The sequence below is a fragment of the Babesia bigemina genome, scaffold Bbigscaff_70637, assembly GCF_000981445.1.
Source record: "Babesia bigemina genome assembly Bbig001, scaffold Bbigscaff_70637".
Lineage (NCBI taxonomy): Eukaryota > Apicomplexa > Aconoidasida > Piroplasmida > Babesiidae > Babesia > Babesia bigemina.
Genome location: NW_012237203.1, coordinates 12,450 through 26,955, shown reverse-complemented (window position 1 = coordinate 26,955; position 14,506 = coordinate 12,450). Strand labels below are relative to the sequence as shown.

Below are 14,506 nucleotides of genomic sequence, written 5' to 3'. Positions count from 1 at the left end.
ACATCGCCCCTTTATCCACTCCACATCGCTCCTAACCCACTCTACATCGCTCCTTTATCCACTCTACATCGCCCCTTAACCCACTCTACATCGCTCCCTTATCCACTCCACATCGCTCCCTAACCCACTCTACATAGCTCCCTAACCCACCTTACATCGCCCCTTTATCCACTCCACATCGCCCCTTACTCCACTATACATCGCCCCTTAACCCACTCTTCATCGCTCCTCTACCCACTCTATATCGCTCCCTAGCCCACTCCACATCGCTCCCTAACCCACTCTACATCGCCCCTTTATCCACTCTACATCGCCCCTTTATCCACTCCACATCGCTCCTTAACCCACTCTACATCGCTCCCTAATCCACTCCGCATCGCTCCTTTATCCACTCTACATCGCCCCTTTACCCACTCCACATCGCTCCTTTATCCACTCCTCATCGCTCCCTTACCCACTCTACATCGCTCCTTTATCCACTCCACATCGCTCCCTAACCCACTCCACATCGCCCCTTTATCCACTCCACATCGCTCCTTTATCCACCTTACATCGCTCCCTAACCCACCTTACATCGCTCCCTAACCCACTCCACATCGCCCCTTTATCCACTCCACATCGCCCCTTTACCCACTCCACATCGCTCCTTTATCCACTCTACATCGCCCCTAACCCACTCCACATCGCCCCTTTATCCACTCTACATCGCCCCTTAACCACTCTACATCGCTCCCTAATCCACTCTACATCGCTCCCTAACCCACTCTACATCGCTCCCTAACCCACTCTACATCGCCCCTTATCCACTCTACATCGCCCCTTTATCCACTCTACATCGCCCCTTTACCCACTCCACATCGCTCCTTTATCCACTCTACATCGCTCCTTTATCCACTCTACATCGCTCCTTTATCCACTCTACATCGCTCCCTAACCCACTCTACATCGCTCCCTAACCCACTCTACATCGCCCCTTTATCCACTCTACATCGCTCCCTAACCCACTCTACATCGCTCCCTAACCTCCTCTAATCGCCCCTTAACCCACTCTACATCGCTCCCTAACCCACTCTACATCGCTCCTTAACCCACTCTACATCGCCCCTTTATCCACTCTACATCGCCCCTTAACCTTCTCCTCATCGCCCCTTAACCTTCTCCTCATCGCTCCCTAACCCACTCTACATCCCTTGAATTACCTCGCCATAATACCGCTATGACCTCTATAAACCATAGCAATAACTTGTGCCTTGTCACCCTTCACTTCCCATCTTCCACCTCGTCCACTGCCAAGTCCCATCATGTTCACCCTATCTTCAAATCTCTCGAATTACTTCGTCTTATTAACGCTATGACCTCCATAAACCATTATAATAACTTGTTGATACTGACCATTCTCTTAGTGACGATGCTACTAGAAGAGCCTTGGATGACATTGACTCCAAGCTCATTAGCCTTGGTCACCTTGCTGGTCAACTTGGAGGATTTGTTGGTCAAAGTGAGAGTGTTAAGAAAGCCGTTATGTATGCTATTATCGCTAAAATTAACAGTCATGAAGAGCTTAAAAATGATTACTCCTCTCATGTTACTAAGCTTTCTGAGTCTGTTAACTCTGCTGGCAAGGCTGATGACACCGGTGTAATTGGTCAACTTCAACTTGAAGTGTCTAAAAAAATTGCCGAAATTACTTATCAAATTACGCAACTTAATAAGCCTAATAACCTTAATCATAACTCTCCTTCCCCCTCTTCCTCTGCTGAGCTAGCCAAATTGCAGTCCAAGTTGGAGGCTTTGGAGAAAGTGGAGAAGCTTTGTGGATCTTTGACTAATTCTAATAAACAACAAAATGAGCCTAAAAATCTCTTAGTTAATTTATGTGATGGACTTCAAACTTTCCTCGGCTTCAATCCAACTTCCAAAGGCTACGACGGCACTGGGATTGTCTACTCTGACCTTGACAGGCTGTGTGACGGGGTGGTGGCGTTTTTGAGTGGTGTTCTCAGTAACATCAAAGAGCATTTAGGGCAGCATAATGAGCAAATTACTGAAGCAATTAACATACTTAACGAGAAAAAACACGCCGGTAAAAAAGGTTTTAATGCTGCGATTGAAAGTGTGGTTAAAGGGGTGCGGGGGTATAATGAGAGTGTTGCTGGCAGTAATAAAAAGGTGAGTGAACCGATGACTCTCATACTTTCGCAGGTGAATGAAGGGTTCAAGAGAAGTGTAACCGAGATACTACCGCAAGAAACACTTTCTAAAGCCAAGGACTTCCAGGTCAGCAGCGCCGTAGAGAAGATCGACAAGCTGCTTCAACAATGTCAGAAGCACGCAGCGAAATTTAATACTCAGTTGAACATTGACAATACCGATAATATAATTAAAAACGCGATCAATGATCTTAATAATGACTTATCACTTAGAGTTAAGAATTCCATTAAGAGTGTTAAGTATGAGACCGACCGAATGAATAGAATGGCAGAGAGCCGGCAAAATGAGTTGCAGGAAACGACAGCAAAGATTAAATCTGTATTTTCCAACGTCGAAAACTGCATAAATAACAAAGTTCGTGAAGATATAGATAAACTTGTCAATGACTTAAAGTCGAGGGTGCAGAAAATCTTAGAGCAGCTTAACATCATTAGTGGCAAGCTAAAGGGGTACGTAAGTGAGCTGCAAACGTGGATTGACTCAGTCACGATAGTTATAACGTCGGCTTTGGAGAAGGTTGAATCACTACTGAAAGAGGTTAACGAAGGCGATTCAGGTATGAAGCCGTATAGAATTGAGGGCGCTGTAAGGGAGATTAGCACTGCCGTACTGATGCTGCACGGAGCCGGATCGGACGCTGGTAGATTCGTCAAAGAAGAAGTTACTAAGGCCCTTGCGCAGGTGAAATCCATGGACGACGCGCTTAAAGGGGATTTGTTTAAGGTGAAGCACGCGGTGGAGGGGCAGGTGACGGGGATTAAGGATGCGATTGGGAAGTTGTACGAGACGGTAAATGAAAGACCAGGCAGCGCAGTAACCGAAAAAGATAAGAAGATTGAAAAAGTTATTCAGCAGATAAAAAGTGAAGTTGCAGGCATACGGGGCAAAGCAGGAGAAGATGTAACAAGACCATCAGGTCTGGCGGCAATTGTGTACAAAGTGAGGGGTTATTTGGATGAGTTCAATCAGAATACTTTCGGGGAGAAGGTTTTGAAGATGTGGACGTCGACGCTAGCTGAAAAAGAACCGGTGAGAACGTATCTATATTGGTATGTAAAAAATAATGGTGAAAAATTGCAAGACGTTATAAAGGCGCTAACGAATGAGATTACTACTAGCATTGTCAAACGCATTAAAATACCGCCGACGCCGAAAGACTCCAACAGCGATATAGATACGAATCTAAAATACACATCGTCATTTCTCGTGCAGCTGGCTGAGGCGCTTGAAAAACAAACGAAAGCTAGCGATGTTGAATCTTTCACTCACCAAGTACATCTCAAATTAGGATATCAAGATTCAGCTACATTCAAAACAGCTTATGAATACTATCTTAAAATAACAGTGGAAGCTACATTTAATTTACTCATCGGACGTGCGCGTGGTGGCGCTGAAAAAATTGACAAGCTTTTAAAAGATTGCAGTTTTAAGAATGTGGATAACGCTTATAAAACAGCAAAAGAGATAGTTCGAAAATTGGAGAAGGCATTGGGCGTTAACGAAAAAGGGCAAACAAATGGAGAAGAAACGTTCGCCGCCGCCGTCGACAACGCGATCGAGGGGGTGACGAGAGTCCTTGGGGAGAAGTTAAAAAAGGATGACAGCGATCCAGCAAGTGATCCTGCAAAAGTGAAGATGGATGCTAGTATATTCACTGGTTACACAACGTGCGTCGACCAAACACCAGGCAAGTTAAGCGGTGACATTGACCAGCTAGCAGGCACCCTTCCGGAGAAGATCAAAGATATTAGGGAGAAAGTTAAGTCTGCTTTGAATAAAATCGACAGTGAAAAGGAATACGCAGTAAAGGAATTGGAGAAAGTCACTGCCACTCTTCATGACCTCTGTCAGTTAGTTAAGAGTGACGGCGAATTTGCGAAGGGGAATCTGATCAGTTTGAGAGACAAGTTCTTCAACAAGGCTGAACATGTGAAGGATAGCATTAATAGAATCAGATATGAAATCAGTGAGCTAGGTAACAAAGAGTTGAATGACGTCATCAAAAAGGCTACCTACTTCCTAAGTAGCGCTGAACCTACCGGTAAGGCTACGATCACAGCGATCGGATCTTTTGTCAGCTCAAACGTCGAAGAAGCCCAGAAGGATCTCATCACCAAGATCAACAAGAACTACGTCACTTCGGTGCAAGACATGCTGCTAGAGTTTGCGGAAAAAACCAAGAAGGAGTTGGAGCTTCTACCTAAGGAAATCACCGACGATCTGGACATCGGTTACAAGGGGTTCATGAAGAAATTTGAGAAGCACTTCGTAACGCACGAAAAGTCAATCAAGACCATCAAAGACATAAATCCTAAGCCCGTTGCGCAAGAAAAATCACCAATGAGTCAGGCGGCAGCAAAGTTCTTTGGAAGCCTAAATAGGTTTTTGCATGATCTAGAGAAGCAGCCGGACTTCAAAACGGACTATGAAAAAATTAAGCCAACACGTGACGCGCTGGCTAAGTTGTTCGGAGATCTTGTCACTTCGGAGTACTTCAATCACGAGTTTTCTCGAAATCTATCGGCGCTGAAAGTAACGCTCAGTGAATTGAAGCCTTCATTATATGGTGAAGGGAATACCCCTTCGCTTCTCAATGCTCTGAAGAACGGTTTCACGACTTCGGCAACGGAGCTCAACAATGCGTACATCTCGACCTACGACAGTGAGAGGTTTGGTGCTGAGCTCGTCGAAAAAGATAAACTAACAGCGTACGGAACCAAGTTAAGTAAGGTCTGCTTGACCGTAGTTTCGACGTCATACAATGTGCTGAACACAGTAAGAAAGTACTCCGTTACCACGTGGAGGTCCGACAAGATACATCAATCGACACCAATTGGACAATTCCTCGGCAACAACGGATACGTCGTATCCAAGGACAAACAAGACGGTCACTTGCGTCACGGAGATGGTATGTTAGGCTGGCATGTCTACAAAAGCCTCGTTAAGAATGACGATGGCCGTGTCTACAAACATCATGATGCTGAGAAAGACACTGGCCCACTTAAAACTTTACACAACTGCCTTGAAACATATTATGAAGTCTGTCACCAGTCCACCTTCGCGGCGAAGCGACAGCCATCCTCCGTGTTCGAAATGCTGTGCTGGTTGTGTGGGTTGCCGTGCAATTCTGTGTATGATGCGTTGTTGCGTGACACGATGAGTGACTTATTCGAAGATCCAAAGAAGCAAACGACAGAGGCCGGCGAGGACCATGAGTTCACGCTAGTCACGCCAGATGCATTATGCCTGAACGCGTACCCGAGTAACATCACGTATGACAATAGCGTAAAGGCAGTGCGCCACCGGAGTTGGAGTTGGAATCTTCTGTGATTTTGGGGGAAACTTTGAGAAACGTGTTTTCTCGGGTTTATCACAGAAAGGAAAATTTTCCGATGTCACTGGGGGGTGTATTGAAGGCCAAAAGTGCGGAATTAAAGCGGCAACATCGCGAGGCGAAAGGCGGCCACACAGGCGCGCTGGATAGACGAACAAGGTACCAATGGAGAGCTCACAAGAAGTGCAGCTGAGCAGTCAAATCGATGAGGACGGAGACCTCATGGTTATTGACGTGGACGTCCCCGATGGGATGGACATCGATGCTCCGCTTGCCACCGTGGGGCGCCGAGAGTGTCGGCAACCCGAAAGGCGGCATGAATCCAGAAAACCGGTACAAAGCGGTGTTCAGGGCCCTAAAGGTAAACCCACAAATTCGAAGGGGGCCGGCCGTGGCGGCGAAAGCCGGCCAATCCCGCAGGCAAGCCGGAAACGACACCAGCCCGGAACCACTCCGGCTGTGAAGGGCGCTGGAAACAAAGCGCGGAACGGCGGTCCCCAGGGCCAAAAGGGTAACAACCGGAAGGCCAAAAAGACAGGAAACACGGCTCAAACGCCGCCTGTCGTGGTTTGCAACGCCGGGCCGAGTTCCTCGGAACGCGCACCCGTGTGTGTGCAGACACTGTCTACCCTGCAGCCACCGGCAGGGGAGGTTGTCGGAAACGGTGGCTGCCGCTCTCCGACCGTGTATTCCATATCGTCGGATGACTTTATGGACGTGGACGAAGAGGAACCTGAGCAAGTCGGGCCTGTGAGAGAATCAAACAACAGTATAGCACCGGGCACCGCCAGTGAGGTGGCGCTCACTGAGACGGCTGCGTTGCCGAGGGCACCCGAAGGGCACGCCCCGCAGGCTGAACGGGCCGGGAACACGCCACAAATGCCGCCGAACTACGCTAGGCTGAATGCCAAGTTACAGTTCCTGCACTGTGTCATGCGTCAGATCGATGGACCATGGTGTCATTGGGTACCGGACGTCTACAAGGCAGTAGTGACGAAGTATCAGAGGATGCCACGAGGAGGATGGAAAGTCCTCGCGGAATATGCCAACGAGCATTTCGAATTCCACAAGACCCACAAGGAGGTGGAGCAGATGGCAAGACAGGTAGTCGCCAAAGCAGCGCGGAGCCAACCGACGGACGTTGGAGAAATAGCATCGCTGCACGACGTCGACTCATACAACGCCCTGCAGGAGGATTTCGACCGGATCATGGCACAGAGGTTGAGGGAGCCTGGTGTGATTAGGACAGTAAAGAACAAAAGACACACCATGGACTCCCTCGACTTCACGGCGATAAGGTCGCTGGATCTAGTGGTCCACAACTACGTGAAGCACAACCCAGTCACTGACATGGGGATGCTAGCCGTCTTGTATCAGACGGCACAGGACTGCTACGACAAGTACAGCGCAAAACCATCGTCGTCCTCGGGAAAGAAGGAGGCAGCTGAGAGGAGGATCAAGGAGCTGGAGGAGATAGGAGCATTACTTCTGAAATACAAGCAGAAGGTCCCCCTGGAGAAGGAGGATAGGAAACGCGTTTATCGCCAAATGGACAAGTACAACATGATCGCGGACAAGCCGCAGGAACTGTCATACGTGATCAGCAGGACTCAAGAGGAGCTCCAAAAGGAGCAGGACAAACTCAAGAACGCCAAGTTCAAGAAGGAGTTGTACAACGACAACCGCATGTTCGAGCTCTACACGGGACACTTCTACAGGACACTGGAGAACAAGCAGGACGCGGACGAGTCGGCGATAAACGAGGGGATGATGATAGAGTACTGGGCGCAAATGTGGGTGAAGCCAAACGCACCGCACAACGGTGAAGGATATCTGGTCGAAAGACCACCGGCAGAGAACAAGGCAGGCTTTCCCACATACGAGGAATTCGTCACGATCGTCAAGAAATTGCGAGACTGGAAGTCGCCCGGTGCGGATGGGATCTACAACTACTACATTAAATGGCTCACGTCCCTTCACAGAGTCATTTACAGGCTAGTAGAGGAGGCATGCCAGCAAGGCAAAGTGCAGGACGACTGGTTCTACTGTGGGATCACGTACCTACTACCGAAGAACAAGAAACCAAAGTCCGCCGCACAGTACAGGCCTATCACATGCATGTCCAACCTATACAAGCTAACTACCCGCTGTGCAACGGAGACGCTTAAGCGAGAAGTCGATGGCAGGGGACTACGGTCCGAGAACCAGATGGGCACGAGGAGCAACGTACAGGGTGCAAAGGAGCACGCGTTAGCGAACATCGCGCTCAACGAGAAGCACAAGGGGAAGTTACTTGCAACGTGGGTCGACGTCATGAAGGCGTACGACTCAATCGACCACGCGTACCTGGCAAGGGTTATCGACAACCTTAACCTACCAGGGTGGTTATCAAACTTCATCAAGCAGACGATCAAGAGGTGGAATATAGAGATACGGTGGAACAAGAACACAATCATGCACAAGAAAGTGGAGAGGGGCATTCTCCAAGGCGACAGCCTATCGCCCCTTCTCTTCGTGCTGTGCTTGGACCCGCTGAGCAGGCACCTGACTCGCATCTTCCCCAAGGTGGAGTTAAGCGTGACCGGCGGCAGGATATTCGCCACAAACCACTTTCTCTATATTGACGACCTCAAGTTCTTCGCCCACGAGGAAAGTACGATGAGAGGAATGGGCCGAGAAGTGGAGAAGTTCTTCAACGACATAGGACTCAGGATCAACCGCGACAAGTCGGCAACCAACACGGAGGCGTGCGCCAGCATCGCCAAGCAGATGGAAGGCCCGGAAACGTACAAGTACTTGGGAGTCACAGAGACTTCAAACTCACTGACAAGCGACGGAATGTTCGACATAATACTACAGGAGATATGCAGGAGAACGGAGCTACTGGCTGCGTCAAAGCTGTCGGGGAAAAACCTCTCGATGGCCATCAACCAGTACGCCCTCAGCGTCATCAACTACTACATCGGCGTGATCCCTATGGACATCACGCATGTCGACAAGATCGACCTGGCAGTACGGAGAATAATTAACGCGCAGGCGGACACAAGAAGTGGGCGAACACACAGAGGCTCTACCTCCCCCGGAAAGAGATGGGGAGAGGGCTCCACAGCATGGTATTTAGAGCGGAAGCATGCTGCTACGACTGTGGTTGACGCTTTCAGCAGACGAGGTGACGTCAACCAGGAGAGCTGCGATCATGCAGCATTTTCGCGACACATACGCGCACATATCTCACATCAAGATGCACCTGGAAGGAAGATATGGAATGGAATTCGGAATGGAGGACACTACGGACAAGAGCCTCAGGGACCTCAGGGTGGCCCAAAACAAATGGCTGTACAACAGAATGCACGTAAAATCAACTCATAAGGTCCTGTATGCCAAGCGTGAGGACCCCAAGCTGGACATTGAGGCGTCGTCCTTGTACCTGACGTGTGGAATACTCACTCCGGAAGAAGAAGCGAACGTAGCGGAAGTCCAGGATAGGAATCTGCAATGGATGTCTTCGTCCAAGAAATGCACAAGATGCAACAACGGCAAGAACGTGGATCACCTCGCGACGAAGTGCCAGAAACTACTACACCTAGAATATACGAAGAGGCACAACGAGGTAGCAAAACGGGTCCACTCAGTACTCGGGAGGCAAATAGGACTACCCAAGGAGAAGATAGACGCCCACAAGATCGAGAGTGAAGTACATGGAAAATACGGATGGATCGCGTACGACAAGACGGTCAAGACTCAGAAGACTAAGGAATACAACAGGCCAGACATCATCCTGGCGGATCGGCGGAGGAACACCATAACCATCGTGGAGATAGGAATCACCAATCAAGACAACCTAGTGGATACGGAGAAGTTCAAGAAGCAGAAGTATGAAGACCTTATTGAGGACCTCAAGGCGCGACAGTTTAACCAGCACACCAAGATCAGGGTTATCCCCTACGTTATGACGTGGGAGGGAATAGTGACGAAAGAACACAGCAAGTATAGACGGGACCTGGGCATATCGGATCGCATGGAAGCCCACATACAAAGGGTAGTGATCCAAGAAACACATAAAATAGTGATGAGGGATATGAAGCCGAAAGAAGACTACGATTCCGTAGAAGACCCTCAAGCCCAAACTGGATGGATGCCCGCATGGATGGCACCAGTGACGTCCGGCAATGGACCGGCGTGGATCCCGCAACCGGTTTCAGCGTGAGGCGTTAGCCCCGCAAACACGAAAACCGGCCCTAGGCACGTAGCCACATAGCACACTATAAGATGAGATAACTTAATTTAACAAGAGCAGTGCGCCACCTATGTCTGAGATCATACGATCTGCTGACTGCAATCCTCGGCACAGGAGACGCGTACTCCATGTACGCCGTCGACTTTTGCAGTAATTCACTAAATCTACACTACCCGTCCAAAGGCTACGACTGCCTACAAATGCTGCTTGACATCCTCCGTAGTTTATTGCCATCGCTCAACTTCTTGCACAGCCAGTGTAAGTTGACTGCCGAACATCGCGGTTGGTCCGACTGTTGGTACGGTAAAGGCGTAGAGTCATCTAAATCGCAGTGTAATGATCACTCAACGGGCAAAGCAGCGTGCCAAGCAGATGGTCAACCAACGTGCCTGGCAAAGTGCCAACCAACATCGCCACTTCAGTCTTATTTGTCCGATTGCCTTACCGGCCACTTGCCTCACCAGGTAAGCAGCATCGGTTGCAAGGCCAAATGTGCGACGTGTCCAAAGGTTCTCCCCGGCCAACCTTGCCTGACGCCTCTCGGCTTCCGTGGCTTTTCCGGTGGTATGAAGACAGGTGAGGACCTATGCAAAGCGCTGACTAAATTCTTCGTCAATGTGCAATATTCATCGTTGCTTTGCTTGATGCCCAAACCGCCGTCTACATTACCAGAACACTACCAGTTTGTTTCGACATTGGTGCGTATGCTGGACAATAGTAAAGGCGTCAATGGCAATGCAGTCAAAACAGCATTTGAAACGGCTACCAAGGAGATGTCCATCGAACTGTACAAGGACACGAGTGACTTCACGAATGCGCTTCGCGATGCATATCACAGCCACCGTCTCGAAGAGCATAAAACATACTCAGAAGCCGACCTGTCTACGCTCTCCGCGGAGACGAATTGTACGTTTGCTAGTAGCGATAAGATTCATTGCGCTCCTTATCTCAGAGCTCTATGCGACGATTCATATACCTATCTCGCCGAGAAGCATTCAGAACTGTATTTCTCATGGGCTCTCTATTTACCATTGGCATTGTACGATTGCCTGAAATCACTGCTGGACTCATTCGGCAATATTTCCTGCCGCGACTGGGGATGCAGTCGTTGTACTCATGGAACGAAATGTTCTCGCGGTAAGCACGGCATGGAGAACTGTCAGTGTCGCGGAATTGTCGAATGCCGCGGTGTAAGTAGTACTTTTTACAGTTACGGATTCACTTTTCGCGATTCGACTAAATTACACGGCGATACCAGTAAGAGTTATTGCCATCATTTTTACATACAACTGAAAAATGTACTGCAATCGACGCATTTCACAGCATTGTTCAAAGAGTGCGACGAATTCCTGTTCACCATCCGCGCACCATTCCTGTGGATGACCGTCGCACTCTGGTCACTGTCCCTCTTCTACCTCATCTGCGTCATGGTTGGCAGACTGGATGTGCTCCACATACGCTCACACTTACGATCACCGTCATCGCACAAGATAACGGCGCAATCATTGTTGGCGGCAGCGCAAGTCGGAAGGCTTGCCAAGATATCGTACCTGCAACCGTGATCATCGTCACATTTGTAATTCACACAACTCACGTAACTACTCACTTAGCGAATCACCTACTCACCTAACCGACAAACGTAATCTAATGTCTCGAATTTCTCTAGCGGCAACCTGCGAACTAAATAGCACCTAGATTAGGTTATGACTAAAGGACAAAGTAACATGGTAACCTAGCAACCAGGCTAAGTGCTAGGCTAGCATCCAGGCTAAGTGCTAAACTAGCACCTAGGCAAAGTGCTAAGCTGGCAACCAGGCAACGTGCTAACCTAGCAACCAGCCAAAGTGCTAAGCAAGCACGCAGGCAAAGTGCTAAGCAAGCACGCAGGCAAAGTGCTGAGCTAGCACCCAGGCAAAGTGGTAACCTAGCACCCAGGCAACGTGCTAAGCTAGCAACCAGGCAAAGTGCTAAGCTGGCAACCAGGCAAAGTGGTAAGCTTACACGCAAGCAGAGTGGTAAGCTAGCACCCAGGCTAAGTGCTAACATAGCAACCAGGCAAAGTGGTAAGCTGGCAACCAGGCAAAGTGCTAAGCTGGCACCCAGGCAAAGTGCTAAGCTGGCAATCAGGCAAAGTGCTAAGCTGGCAACCAGGCAACGTGTTGACCTAGCAACCAGGCAAAGTGATAAGCTAGCACACAGGCAAAGTGCTAAGCTGGCGGATGAACCGTAATATGGTGGGTGTTGTAGCACGTTGATTGCCTGGTGCGTTGAGTAACGCGTTGACTGTGAGAGGTGTCCGCGTTGCCCAGTGAGTTGGTGTCACGTGAGGCTGGGTGATTGGTTGCTAACGTAGGCGGTCGTGAGGGCCGCGGCGGGTGACCCAAGTAGTGTGTTGCGAGTCACTGGCAGGGTGGCGTAATCCGCGTTGGCCTGGTTAAATGGCGTTTATAGGCAGCGATGTAGCGATTGTTAATATCACATTTAGGCACGTAGCCGACACGCTCCGCCAGTATGGCGCCGATACCGCGGCTCGTAGCACGGTGCTGCTGCACTGTGGGAGTTGAGCGCACGGGTCGCTGCAATTTTTATGGCGTTGCGAATAGTGAATAATTTAAAGTGACAGTTGGTGATAATCACATGCGTCGCGTCAGGTGGAGCTGTGGTATCCTGGGCAGCGTGGGTGTCGGTGGCCTGGGCTGGGGGGATACAGGGGTGAGGGTAAGTGTTCATGAGGGGACTGGGCGCGGCAGTGGTAGTGTTGCAGTTGGTGAGTGCGTTAGTTAGGTGATTGATATGTTCGCAGGCTGAGGGGACTGGGCGCGGCAGTGGTAGTGTTGCAGTTGGTGAGTGCGTTGCTTGGTGATTGATATGTTCGCAGGTTGAGGGGACTGGGCGCGGCAGTGGTAGTGTTGCAGTTGGTGAGTGCTGCTTGAGTGATTGACATGTTTGCAGGTTGAGGGGACTGGGCGCGGCAGTGGTAGTGTTGCAGTTGGTGAGTGCGTTGCTAGGTGATTGATAAGTTTGCAGGTTGAGGGGAGTGGTAGCCGCAGTAGTACGTGTTGCAGTTGGTGAGTGCTTGATGAAGTGATTGACATGTTTGTAGATTGAGGGGACTGGGAGCGGCAGTGTACGTGTTGCAGTTGGTGAGTGCTGCTTAGGTCATTGATATGTTTGCAGGTTGAGGGGACTGGGAGCGGCAGTGGTAGTGTTGCAGTTGGTGAGTGCTTGCTTAGGTGATTGATATGTTTGCAGGTTGAGGGGAGTGGGAGCGGCAGTGTAAGTGTTGCAGTTGGTGAGTGCTTGCTTAGGTGATTGATATGTTTGCAGGTTGAGGGGAGTGGGAGCGGCAGTGTAAGTGTTGCAGTTGGTGAGTGCTTGCTTAGGTGATTGATATGTTTGCAGGTTGAGGGGACTGGGAGCGGCAGTGGTAGTGTTGCAGTTGGTGAGTGCTGCTTAAGTGATTGATATGTTCGCAGTTGAGGGGACTGGGAGCGGCAGTGTAAGTGTTGCAGTTGGTGAGTGCGTTGCTAGGTGATTGATAAGTTTGCAGGTTGAGGGGACTGGGAGTGGGAAGATGAGTGATTGGACTCCTCCGTGTACGTGTGGCAAGAGCTGTACAAAGCGTGACTGTAAATGCTGTTCATGGTGTTGTAGGGGATGTAACAAATATTGTCGTCTATGTGCCAGTTTCCGAATTTCGCGCATGAGTGGAGCATGGCTGTGCGATCATTCGAGATGTCAAAAATGTGACACCAGCTGTCAATGTTACTGTTGTGTGGCAAAACGCCCTGCTGTCTATGTTCGTACTTCCACCGGTGAACGGTTTGTTGCTTCTGCCCCCGGCGCTCTGTCTCAAATCTCCACTCAACAGCTCTCTGACAGCGTCTCTCTTCGAGCATCTTCTACCGATGACTCTACGTCATCCAATTTTAATCCCCTCCCTTACATCATCACCCCCGTCGCCCTCATCATCGTCGTCATCTGCGCCATGATCTACTTCCGCATCCGGCCGTTCCACAGGGTGCGGTATCTACTGCGCAGCTGATTACAATCATCTAACTGGCAACTGACATCTAATGTTATAGACAGTAATGATTGCGTTGATGATCAATCGCATGAGCAGCGAGGTGACTACCTCCCCCGCCCCTTACATCATCGCCTCCGTCGCTTTCATCATCGTCGTCATCTGCGTCATGATCTACTTCCGCATTCGGCCGTTCCACAGGGTGCGGTATCTACTGCGCAGCTAGTCACAATAACCGAACTGGCCACTGACATGTAATGTTGTAGACAGAGTAGTGATTGCGTTGATGACAAATCACATGAGCAGTGAGGTGACCATGACCCTCCCTACTCCGCCATCGCCGCCGTCATCGTTGCCATCATCGTCGCCATCATCCTGCTCGACCTGTGCATCTTCCGCTTCCCGGTGGGCCGCAACATCCGCGATTTCCTCGTACGCAAGATACCGTTCTGCATCGCATTCTACAGCTAATCTCAGCGATTTGTTAGCGTAAACAATGTAATCCAAATCCCAATGATCACGTAACTGGCAACTGACATCTAATGTTCTAGACAGAGTAATGATCGCGTTGATGACCAGTCACATGAGCAGTGAGGTGACCAACGTGCTGACCAATGCCATGACCAGAGTGGTGACCAATGCCATGACCAAAGTGCTGACCAAAGTGATGACCAACGTGGTGACCAGAGTGGTGACCAAG

The 14,506-nt window shown here is 49.7% G+C and overlaps 3 protein-coding genes across 3 annotated transcripts; all 3 read left to right on the top strand.

Moving 5' to 3' along the window:
* Window positions 1-1,216: 1,216 nt before the first annotated feature.
* On the top strand, window positions 1,217-5,541 carry BBBOND_0003270 (hypothetical protein, conserved; the record flags this gene model as incomplete). Its single annotated transcript, XM_012915161.1, has 2 exons — window positions 1,217-1,380; window positions 1,404-5,541. 2 exons carry the CDS (start codon window positions 1,217-1,219, stop codon window positions 5,539-5,541), a joined length of 4,302 nt encoding a protein of 1,433 aa, XP_012770615.1.
* A 3,503-nt stretch (window positions 5,542-9,044) lies between these two features.
* On the top strand, window positions 9,045-9,752 carry BBBOND_0003260 (hypothetical protein, conserved; the record flags this gene model as incomplete). Its single annotated transcript, XM_012915160.1, has 1 exon — window positions 9,045-9,752. One exon carries the CDS (start codon window positions 9,045-9,047, stop codon window positions 9,750-9,752), a length of 708 nt encoding a protein of 235 aa, XP_012770614.1.
* Window positions 9,753-9,910: 158 nt separating this feature from the next.
* On the top strand, window positions 9,911-11,344 carry BBBOND_0003240 (hypothetical protein, conserved; the record flags this gene model as incomplete). Its single annotated transcript, XM_012915159.1, has 1 exon — window positions 9,911-11,344. The coding sequence occupies one exon, from the start codon at window positions 9,911-9,913 to the stop codon at window positions 11,342-11,344; it is 1,434 nt and encodes a 477-aa protein (XP_012770613.1).
* Between the last annotated feature and the right edge of the window lie 3,162 nt (window positions 11,345-14,506).